General features: G+C 38.3%; 1 protein-coding gene across 6 annotated transcripts in view; it reads right to left on the bottom strand.

The window, feature by feature from the left end:
• RBMS1 (RNA binding motif single stranded interacting protein 1) overlaps positions 1 to 12,522 on the bottom strand; it is a 143,020-nt gene that overhangs the window by 31,520 nt on the left and 98,978 nt on the right. For all 6 annotated transcript variants that reach the window (XM_064718171.1, XM_064718170.1, XM_064718172.1 and 3 more), the window contains exons 3-4: positions 9,068 to 9,126; positions 6,157 to 6,248 (exon numbers count right to left, since the gene is read on the bottom strand). In XM_064718171.1, the coding sequence (XP_064574241.1) occupies positions 6,157 to 6,248; positions 9,068 to 9,126 (151 nt within the window). The remainder of the gene's footprint in view (positions 1 to 6,156; positions 6,249 to 9,067; positions 9,127 to 12,522) is intronic.

Raw genomic sequence — 12,522 nt, 5'->3', positions numbered from 1 at the left:
TTTATTTCTCAGTGATTTTGCTCTCCCTTTGCTAGAAGAGCATGAAGGTGCCCCTTGGGAGCCGTGAATGAGCCCACCATAGCTCAAAAAAAGGCACCAGACCCTTGTCAGAACAAGCCACAGCACAACTTAGCAACTGAGATAAGACTTTTGTGGGCTGAAACCCTTTACTCAAGGCAAGTGTTTGTTAACTGTCTATTTAGAGCACTTGCAATTCCTGAAGTGAAAGTCATGTGGCTCCCAGGTAAGCAAATTTTGGCTTACCTTTAATTTGTTTTATAATGACTTTTAGGAACTTTTATAATTATAAGGAGAAAATTTTATTATATTTATTTAAAATCTGTTACAGCATGATTTAATACTATTACCTACAAAAGTAGTACAAACTAGATAAAAAGAAAACTTTTCAAGACAGTTGCTAAAAACTGCTGTAGAAATCTGCTTGAGTTAGCTCCAGTTTGCCTGTCATCTGTTCTTTGGCATTCAGAAGCCCAGATGTAGAATAAAAAAATTGCAACGTACCTACCTTCTCCAGTTAGATTAAGTGCTCTAGCTACCATGGTAACCTAAACTATTTTTCTTACTTTGCTCTGCAGGAATGAAAACTGATTTAATTCTCCAGAAGGTTGTCACAGTAAAGACAAGTACTATAAGCAATACATTACTGAACCTCAAAAAAGCTCTTCCTCATTTTTGCTCATTTAAAACCATGTTATTCATCAGCAACATAAAGAAAGAGCTGTCTTTAATACATTTTGCTTATTAGCTGTGGAAAAGCCTTGATTTCTGCTACAGAGATGAGGACAAGCAGCTAAGCAGCTTTTCCCTCCCAAAGTTCACACTTTATATGATGTGACAATTCATCTTTTCCAAATACACTTGGGAAAAAAGTCATCTAGAGTAAATTTAAGATATGAGAGCTTAGGACAGAAAGATAAAGCTACCTGCACATGGAGTGTACATCACAATTCTACCTTAGTAACCTCTGAGTGAAAAATATTAAGATTGCAAATTCAGGTCATCTCTGTACTCCACAGGATCAACATGAACTCAGACAATGGGCTCATATTCATCACAAGCTAAAAGCCACCCACACATAACAAGCATCAGAATTTGATCTGATGCTTTGAGGGCCTGTAGACCACTCCAGAAAACACAAATTGTGTCTTAAGAACGGAGGAAGTCAGTATGTGATGGGAGAACATCCTTTACATTGTCAGCACACTGTTATTCTGACACAACTCAAATAAGAAACAATTGTTAAAATGGTCCTAATTTTTTGCACAAGCTTAAAATATTTGAAAGTATTTAGTGATAAATTAATGTGAGAGCTAATACAAATAATCAGGACCACACCTCATTGTGTCAGCGGAAGCGAAGACTTTAAGGAGAAGGAAATTGTAACATTATGAATCTGAAGTCCTAAGTCCTAAAAATGTGCAACTCTGGGGAAATCTTGGAATGGATAAACAGTGAGTCTTCCCACAAAAATGCACATTAGTACATAGAACAGCATTCCTTGGCTCAAATTAACAAGGCTTACTGACCACAGAAATCTTCCATGTCCGTGGACTACTTTCATGGCTTCCATTGTAAGTGATATATGTTTTCTAAAGGTAACTTTATCCTTCCATAGGGAAAAAACCCAGGAAAACACAAACTGGAAAATAACGAATATCAACCATTTAAGTCATAAATTATCTTGACTAACTTATAGCGAAGGTGTACATATAATACTACAAATCTCACAAGGAGAGAGAGAATTGAAGAGACAGGAGAAGACAAGGTCTTCAACAACAAAATGTAGGGAATCAGGGTCTTGAGTCCATCAAGCTGTGTTGGACTTGGATGGCCTAAACAATTTTAAAGACTACACTGATTTTAAACACATGGTTGAAGTTCTATTGTGAGAACGTCCACTAAGACGACTTGTGATGTCTGAAGTACATTGTAAGGTTTTTTGCAAAAAGTGGTCATTCCTCATGTAGATATAAGCCTTTCACTATTATCTCAGAAATCTGTCAACCTACCAGGAGATGGACAATCTGGTTGTACAAACGCCTCTGCCAGGCCAGGAAGGAGTTAACACTCAGAGAAGTCTGAGCTGGCAGAGCCACACTGCTGCTCTAGCTGGCGTGTGCAGCTCTACATTGCTGTCAGTATAATTTAGATATTCTCTTGCTGACTTTATCTGGGCTGCAAACACAATGATTCTCTTCCTGTCTTAAGTTTGCTAGACAGAAAGATGAGAAGAATTGCGGGTTTTATTAACCATTCTTGTTTAGTAGCTCTTTTTTACCTTTTATGTTTATACATTAGTTTACATTTGGAAAGTAAGAAATAGTCAACTTTCCATTTGAAACAGTTGCTTCAGTAGCTACAGTAGAATTCATTTAACACCATTTATTGAGAAAGAACTTGGTCTGAGCAGTGACTTGGATGCTTTATGTTAACTTCAAAATCAAAAGCCTATGAGAATTTAAGTGTCTGATATCTCCATAGCATTTATAGCTCATTTCTAAAACACCCTTACACAGTCTCAGTATGTTAAATCTCCATTCAAATTGCAAATATATATTTGTTTTTCTGTGTGCATCTATCTTCCTCTACACAAAGTCCCTTCCTGCTCACTTTGAATAATTAGAAACCTAGAGTTATCTCACTTTTACTTGTGGGGTGCTGGGAAGAGAAGAGGGTTCTCAGAAGAATCACTGACAGAAACCACAACTTTTCTAACAAACAAAATTGTCAGAGCTTTTCAATACTACTACTAATCTTACCTAAGACTGCTCAGCTCTACAAAATCACAGCTTTTGAACTTATAATTCTTGGTTTATAATCACTTCTCTAGGAGCAAGAACATAAACTAAGAAAAGAAATTTTGATATATTAAAAGGAATCAGAATAAAAATTGGACATGCAGAAGTTACTAACTAGTTTAGAAATAACACTACTTTTGCAAGACATGTATTTGATCTGTTGAGTAAGATAATCTACTGGTTTGTACTGGTGGATCCTGAAACAAACTGGCTACAGCAGAGCTCACATCATCTGATCCCCTTCCACAGCCACGTACATACCCTGAAAAAGATGGACTTACCACTGGCAATACTCAGTGGAAGAGAGGAGAGGGACAAGACCTTGTTAAACCCATTTTAAATTTCCATCCAAAAACTACTCCCATCCCCTGGCTATGCAATTATCATCTTACATGAGGTCTTAGCCACATTTTCTGGCCAAAAGGAAACATTGGAAACATTTGTTTAAGCAGTGACCAGAAGACACTGGTAACCAGCAGAAAGCAAAACTCTTCCCAGGCTGCTTTGTCTTAGCCCAGGGTTCCCAATTCAGATCTCAGAAAAAGCAGAATAGCTGAAGGCATGGTATTTCATGAGCAATGGACTGACAGAGGGTGCCATTATTGTGGCATCTCCTGAGTGGTGGCCACTTCTCCACCAACAGTGACCCCCAGAACAGATTGGGCAGGATTTGGCCTGTAGCTGTACCTCAGGCCCTGGGCCTTCCCACTCTGCTCAGCAGCAGCAAAACATGGCAAGTGGGATTTTTTTCAACTCAGATTAACTGGGAAGCAGACTGCCAAATACAGCATGATTTTACCCCATGGATAGGAAAATACTACTACTACTACTACTACTACTACTAATGTCATTTACTACTTAATATTTTTTAAAATAATATAACTGTAATTTGAAGTTACCTCTACAAAACAGAAAGAATTTTAATATATAAAAATCAGAACCACTTCCACTAAAGCAGGGTTTGCAGATGAACTTGCTGACGTGAGTAGTTTTTATCTCACTGACCTAGAGCTACAGCAGGACACTGCAAAAAGGACTTTATGGCAGCCAGAGTCAGAACATGGCTCCAGCAAGAACATTTTCCTCCCTGTTCAGCTGCTGTAGGTCAGGAACCATGTCTGGGGGGAGGGTGAGAGCACTGAGGAGCTGTGCTGCTCCCCACACCCTGGGCACAGAGTAATTACAACACCTTTCCATGGATAAATCACCCCAACAGGCACGGATTTCCTCTCTGAAACTGCAGCAGCTGTGGTGGTCAGTAAGGAAATCCATTGCCCATACAGGCAGGAAATGCCTCAAATCCTTCTCTGTGACACTCAGGCTTAAGCCTGAAGCAGTGTCACTGCAGAACCACCACCCATGGCATAGGTGGTCACACGCAAAAGGATAAAATACTAAACACACAAACACAAACTTTTATAGTGTCATGCCTGTGAAGGGTGTGATTTGCTAATCTTGCCAAAGCAACTGTGACTGGCCAGTTCCAGACTGGAGCATCTAAGTAGAGATAGGAATTTTCAGACAAAAAGAGAGCAGCATTGCCCAGGGGAAAAAAAATCCAATGGCTCAAAACAGACAAAAATCAAAGCACTCAAACTCATAGTCACTAGTGGCTGTTTGTTGTGGTACTGTTCACTGGGCTGGTTTTGGGGTTGGTCTTTTTAATAATTCAAACACTCTCTCTGTGTTAAGAAGCAGAACAAGTTTCACTGGAATGCAAACCTCATAGTTACAGGTTTCCCACAGGTCATCAAGCTTGACACAGGGTCAGAAAAATAGCCAAACCTTTGGGATATTTTGATGCACATTATTTCATTAATGCTAACAAAAAGAAATATTACCAATCTTGCAACTGTCAGAGGAAACAAGTCAGAAATATATACTATAAAAGAGATTAAGAAACTATTCATTATGTAACTAGTTAATTATTAGAGCTTCTCCATCTACTCAAGAAAACAAATCAGACATCAAAGTTCATTAAGAAAATGAATTTACATTACTTCAAAATCTCTTTTTCCCCCTCCTACCTAGAGATCATATTCATAAGATGGCAGACAGAACTTTGAAAAATCTGGGATATATTTTAAAGTGATCACCTAAAACCTAAAGATTTAATAAATGCCCTTTATTAAGCACACATAAAACCTTGTAAAAGGGAAAAAACCCAAGTGTTTTCCAGTAAGCATGTATGTTTGTGTCATGGCTGTAATGAAACATGCATTAAGTATGAAACATATGGTTTCCATTTTGTTGCCCTGGAATCCATCCAAAGACATTTATGTTGTTAGCTTAACTGTTCTCTTTAGCTGAGAAGCTGTGGAAAATATCTCATCTGAAAAAAATCTGTACCTAGTGGATAACTATAAAAGATTTGCTAGATTTTTAGCAGACTATTTTAATAAAAAACCTCTGAGATTGCTAGATTTTAAGTTTTTTAAATTAGTATATAATTTTCTAACTGGAAACAAATTTGCTTTAAGTGGTACTAGAATTCTATCAACAGATTATACTGGTAATATTTTTTTTTAGTTAACAAATTTGTGGAGGTGTTTACGGCTCTCTTTTGGAACCAGGCCATCTGACCCAACAAGAATGCATGACAGTATCATTACCAAAGTATCATATCCCTAGCTTCATAAAAGAGAACTGAAGATCACATCTGGCTAATAAGCTGGTTCAGAGGCAAGGTTCGTTAAAAAATTAGAGAAAAATAAGATAGCTTTCATTCTGCATTTTTTTAATAATTGCTGGGTTTGCCTTGATGCAAAAGTAGGTCAGCCAAAAGCTGGCTAAGAATTTCAAAGTATCTATCATGAATGCTCAGATTCAAATTTTATTTATATTAGCAGATAATACACCAGAAGGGCTGAAAAATAAAGTTCAAAGGTTAAATTTTGCCATGATATACATAAAAATTAATTCCTAAATCTTAAGACTTCTAACCTCAGTAACAGACAATCTATTAAACCTTTCATACCTTTGTGCTGTACACCAATTCATTAAGCCTGCTGTAGTTTTTACAAACCATTGCTACATTTTTGAAACCATGTTTGATGAAGCCAATGGAAAAGACTATTATGAATAAATTGATAAATGCAATGAGATCAGTTTGAAGACTTTACAATTTCATGCTTCTTTATTTATTTAGTTGAGCTTATTTGGGATGTGGCAGACAAAAATCTCCATTTTGTTACCTTAATAATTACATGGCTTGAGGATTGTGCTCTCTGTAAAGGGCCCTGAAGCTGGAAACTCCACACTGCCCTTGTTGTGCCACTGTACAAGCTTGTCCATCTTCACAACCCATTGCAAGAATTAGCTGGTTATTCTAACTCACCTTTGCCATCTGTGCTTGGACTCCACTGGCCTTTAAAGCAGAAACTGCCTTCTGAGCAGCTGCTGGGCTGTCAAAGTCAACAAAACCATAACCTGAAAGAGAAAACATAATTTTGTTAGCAAGGCAGCAATCAGCTTACAAACAAACACTTCATAGCCAACAGTCGTGCTACTGGCAAGGTTACTTAATACAATTTTCTTGTTGTTCAACAGGGACAATTTGAACTCCAGGTCTTCATGCAGTGTCCCTCCCGCCCCTCTCTCCCAAAAAAATAACCTAGCAAAGTTCTTGAATCTTGAACTAGTGGAACAAATCCATTTCCATGCCCACTCATTATGAGAATTTTGGCCAAATTGCTAACAAGCAGTGCAGTGCTTTGTTTTCTGTTATCTGGTATGTAACTTCTAACACCAGATTATTTCAGAGATCACCAAATAAAGCATCATCTATTAATTTTTCTGAAGTAAATTCTTATTTCAGTTTGAATAAATGACAAGTAAGTCTGTAAGTTACTTTTTGTTTATTCAAATTTTTTAGAAGAGGAATTTAGTTTAAAAGCCACCCATCTACCCAATTTTTGGTAAATTACTTATCTCACTGTGTATACATAAAAGACAGTTAAATTTAAAAGTGAGTGAAAACCCATCTTCAGTGAAACCAAATGGTTTTTCCTATTATTGAAAGAATGTGAAAAACTGGCCAGAAAGCATTTTCTATGCCATACAATGCAATCTTTAAATACTAAAACAAGCAACATCAATTGAAACAAATTCCATATATTTACAATAAGTTCTTTTCTTATTCTGAACAAGAACACGTAACTAAGGGATTCCAGGATGCCCAAATTCCAATATACCTTGGCCTTAACAGACACTGGCCTTACAGGCTGGGATTTTTAATCCAGCCTGGGAATTGGAGGCTCAAGGCTCACCAAGAGGCAGTCAGAGTTTGGGAGCTACTTCCACTAGATGTTATTGCAAACCTCATTATGCATTTTTCAACCCCCCTCTTTTCCACCAGTGAGCTGCCCAAGTATTAATAAAATCCCTTTCCAGAGTTAAAGTTGGGGTAAAAGGAAGCAAACAAAATAAACAACAATGGAATAACCTCTGGAGGACTAGAAAATGGAAACATTTCTTCAAAACATATTACAATCCTCTTACAATATATCTATACTGAGAAAAGGTGGTCTAATGTTAGAACAGGACAAGCTTTAAAGCTCTTAACTTGGGAAAGACAACTCAAGCATCCTTGTACATCACTGCAAGCTTATTTATGCTGCCAAGAAGCTGAAGAAAGCAGCATATTGTTTTGTGTAACACGTGGTGGTGTGGATTGTTAAATCCTGACATGAAACAAAGTGAATTAGTTCATATCAAGTTTTGTGCTGCCAATGCAAGACTAACTCCCCATACCCCAGACTGGCTCTCCACACCCCTGGCAGCCTGGGTTATCACCAACACACTGCAGGGTGTAATGCAGATAAAGTTACATACTGACACCAAGCACGCCATCAAAGCCAGCTTTGCCACCTTCCAGATGATAGAGAAACTCAATTGCTCACTGTTCCAGTTAGTTTAAACCCCATAGTGTATTTTTTGGCAAAAGCCAGAGATGCTGTCAATCTTTCGGTTAAATTCCAGTTAGATATTTACATTCTGCCTACTTGTATTCCCATTGCAATTTCAGTAACACACAGTGAGCCTCCCTGGAGCCTTACCTTGCAGTGTACTGTCACAACAGGCTGTTAGCTACCACGTATCATCAGTGAGATTTAAATTCTCTATTGAAAAAATCATCTTAAATCTCTTAAAGAATTAATGTGAGAATTTTTGTATCCCTGAAAGGCCTACTGAACACTTCAGGAACTGACAAAATGGACAGACTAAATCTGTTAACTGCAATCATATGCATTAACTAATTAAAATAATTGCAAAGGGCACCTCCTCTTTCCTAGTCACAATGACATCTGCATACAAGCTAGGAAAAAATTTCTAGAAACTTCAGTTTCTGAACTGTCAGTGCCTCTTCAATTTTCTTAAGATGGGGAGTTGAGAAGCTCTGTCCTTGCACTGGTTCCAAGTTCTGCACAAAAGCTTTGTCTTAATTAATGATGGACTCTCCCCCCTCTGTCTATCAGCTTTCTGCTCATTCATGGGCATTATGCATATTAAAACTGCTCAATCAGCTGACTTAATATTTCACTTTGCTCAGAAATTATCCTCCTAATTGTAATAAATTAAAGTCTGAATCCTGGTATTTCAGTGTCTGCTACCACACCTTCTCCCACCACAAACATGCTGGGATCTGAATCACTGAAATTGCAGTGAGTGATGAAAACCCATGAACTGATACATTCAGCTTCTCTAGAGGAGCTCTAATTTTTTTTCCAGCTGCAATTACTTCATTGAAAATGAACCCTCTCTTTGCTCCCAATACATTCAATAGAACATAACAAAACACAATTAGAGTACTGGAACATGTAATTAAGTGCTGCTTCAAGCTACACTAATCAATGGAGCTTATTTCCACAATGTATAATTTTTTAAGATGCTTAGTATAGTTGAATGGTCATCTGCAAGCTTCCCTAGTTTCTCCAGGCAAAAGGGGAAAAGCTGCTTTTAACTCCATTTTTGTTTTTAAAATAGAGGCGAGCTGCCAGCCAGCCCTGTGCACGTCAGCTTCACTCCGCCTTGGCTGCGCCGCCGCCACCGGCTGTCTGCCAGCTCCACTGGAGGCAAATGCACGGAATACACCAACCACCAGCAAGAATAAAACTCATTTAGGAGCAAGAATGGGAAAAAAACCCAAACCAACAAAGGTAAAATGAACTTAAAATACAACATTAATGCACTTTATAGAATCAGTTACGACTTTCAGGGGAACACAGTATAAAGGAAAATATACATACCTTTGCATTTGTTTGTAGTCTTGTCCAAAATAGCCTTCGTGGATACAATTTTCCCATACCTAAAATGTATTATACATGTGTAAGGATAATGAGAAAAGAACATCCTATTATAACAAACACACAAATCACTTTATTTTATCACCTAGTATCCTTTACTCTGTGCAAAATGAAACAATTTATATAGACTACAATTATGGAATGCAAACTCATACATAGATGGAACTGACAAAAAACATCAACAATTTCAAGCACGATCTTGTTCTGTATTCTCAGTGGCACCACAGAATAAGCCAGAAAAGAGTGCTTTATAGAAAAGAATTCCAGGCATTTAAAATCCTGGTATTTATAAGACACATGTTATAGATATAAGCTGGGACTCTCTCAGTACATAGACCAGTTAGAGCAGATCAGTTGCCTTGTCAGTGGTAGGTTTGCTGGCTAGCACAGTATAGAAAGAGAAAAAAAATACCCAGCAAAACCCCAACTGACAAACACAAAAATATTATACCTGATTTAATATTATTCTGTTCTGGAATATGACAAGTAGAAGACTAAAGAAAGCTGTTCAGCAAAGTTTTCAAAAAAAATCTGTACATTTCTGTAAATATAAGCAATTTCAACTAAAATAAAAACATCCCTCAGGAAAGTTTCAATTTTCTTTTTCTTATTGCCAGTTTCTCAGCACCTGGTAAGCCCAGTCTGCTGTGTAGCCCAAAGGTGAGCACACAGAGATCTCAGCAACTAAGCTTGGAAAACAAGCGGACAACAATCTCAGCTATAAGAACAATGACTGTTTTGCAAGCACTCTGACAAGTTTATCAGAATTAGGTATTTTGATCATTTCTAGAGAAGAATTGTTCCTGTTTGCAATTTCCCTCCAAATAAAAATCCCAGTTTCAATTTAAAAACAGCAATTCTCTTGGCCTGCATACAGAGCACAGGTTTCCCAAGCTCCTTCCCACATCCTCCTGTTTGCTTGTCAGTGACACTTGTTAGGGTGCCCTGAGCATGGAAGAGAAAAATGATGCAAAAGGAGTTTGCTTTGACTTGAGAATGTAATGTAACTTATTACACTAACAGGTATACCTATGCACTGTGTGCTAAGAGGCTCTCTGTCATTGTACAAGAACCCAGGATTATGAGAAGTGTTATCAGTACATGAAAGGGGAATTTGGGGAAAAATGAATTTTTGTCATTTTACCTGCTAAACAGAACTTCAATAGTGTGAGTATAATTTCAAAACACACTATGTCAAAAGACAACTAACTCCATTTCTGCAGTAGCTGTATTAGTCTTAAAAATTCTTCAGAGTATATTAGAAGCCTTATAAATTGAGCTTTGTTTGTTAAGAGTATTCAATTCACTGTTCACTTGTAAAGTCATAGTTATTCAAAGGCAAAGCCTATTTATGAAGTACTTTCCCCACAAAGAGCATTGAAATACACCTTTCACCTAGCAGTCTTTGTGACCAGTTTCAAGATCCTGCTGTTTATGCAATAGTTATTGGATGGTTTCAAGTAATTGCAAGGGAGTAAACCTGGGACACAAGTCATGAGGTGGGTGATTCCTTCTATCTGAAATTGTGAGCATCTACACTGATATAAAATAGAACTATCCCTCTATAGCCTAAAAATATACAAGCATCAATGAAAATCAGTGCATACCTGAATTTATCATTTTAGAAGCTGTAATAAAGCAATAGAAATTGTGCATAATAGTTGGAGCAGGTACTTCGTTATTTGTACCACTTGTTTTCCAAATATGTCATTCCATTCAGAAAGCTTTATAGTGCCTAAATCAAAACTTCTCATGTTTTCTCCAGAATTTTTCTGAGTGCAGCGTAAAAGCACATGCTATAAATGAGAGAAGTAAACTGCTCAGGGCACTTGGTAACCAGCATGACATTCAACATTCAGCATTCTCCATATCCTATCAGGCTCCCTAAAGCTTCCTAAAGTGAACAGCTACATAGCCTTTTGTGGGGAAAAAATCCCTGGAGGGTGATCTTGTCTCTGCTACTGTGTCAGTTCTTGGAAGTGCAGAAAGTGGTGGTGGTGAAGAACCCCAGCCCTGGGTATTCCTGTGAGCACAATGACCTGGCCAGCGGGCTGGGGGCTGCCTTGGACTGCTCCAGCCCACGCTGCTGATGCTCAGCAGCCCATGAACAGGTCTCTGCACAGCTGTTCTTCACAGAAACTTTGTGGACTACCTTCCACTGTGCAAAGATGGCTTAGTGATTTATTGCACTGTCCTAGATAGCACGGCTCCTGCAAAGAACCAGCCACCATGGAAGGCTGCCAAGAAATTTCAGCAGTGTGAGTCTAGGAACAAACTGGGAACCTGTATAACAATAGCAGCTATCGCCAGGATTTCTCCTAGGTTTTCCCTCCCATGTGTGAGTTGTTCTCCACTCATGCCATGAGGCACAGAAAAGCACTTTACCCTCCCTGAGCCTGGCCAGCAGGATGTACCCCCTCCTTGTTCCCAGCATGTGATCTGATACCAGGGGAATTACTCCTTGCAGTTTCTCCCAAGTGCTTCCTTCAAATGATGACCATGGTGAAAACTTTTCTTCCCCTTGAATTCTGCAGTCATTATACTCTGCTTTGAACACAAGCTCCTGTCTTCAACTGGTCCTTTATTGGGTGCAACTGCAGTCAAGACCCTGCAGAAATCAATGAGCTATAAAACACACCAGTCATGACACAAACTGGTATGTATTGCAGAAAGGATTACAGAAAGGATTTTAGCAAGCAAGAGAAAATTTGTATTCCAAAGATATCTATGATGTTAGGTCTTGCTGAAGATCCTAACTCCTCTCAAAGCCTATATACATCTAGTTGTCTAAGGCACTTGCTGAGGGTTGTCTCCTGCTCCACAGCATGCTTGGTGAGATTTTGTACCTACAGCAAAGCACTGTTCCATGGCTGGCAGAAGCACTGCAGAATCTACAGCAGTTGGTGTTTGCTCATTCCCTTTCAGCTGAAACAGTTTTTTAAAACATGCTTTCCTTTAAATTAAGTACTAGTCTTTAGAAATAACTGCTAATCTGGCTGGTGACAAGCAACTAGGTATTCCTTATTAAGCAAGTTCTTTTTCTCCCCAAAATAACATCAAACTCATGTTCAACAACAATAGAGAGTTCATTTCTTTTCTTTTGAGTGCTTTTAACACATTCTTCAGTCTGAATTATCTTTGGAGATGGAAAGATGTTTTCAGCTTTGTGTCTCTTTTCTATACAGCACTTGTACCAATATCAACTCACACATTGAGAAAGAGAGAACTTGGGTAAGAGGCGGGTAAATAATTGCCAGGGGCACTGGGTATGGGATTAACAGGAGTGTGCTCAGCAACTGCCTGTGACCCAGTGTACAAGATACAGCTGTGGTACAGAACACCAATACAAATGTCTGGCTGGACAGAAGATAAAGAAACATGTTCAATGCCAAGCTAGG

This window comes from Zonotrichia leucophrys, chromosome 7 (assembly GCF_028769735.1).
Source record: "Zonotrichia leucophrys gambelii isolate GWCS_2022_RI chromosome 7, RI_Zleu_2.0, whole genome shotgun sequence".
Taxonomy (NCBI): Eukaryota; Metazoa; Chordata; class Aves; order Passeriformes; family Passerellidae; genus Zonotrichia; species Zonotrichia leucophrys.
The sequence above is the reverse complement of the archived record's forward strand: the minus strand, read 5'-3'. Positions and strand labels throughout refer to the sequence as shown.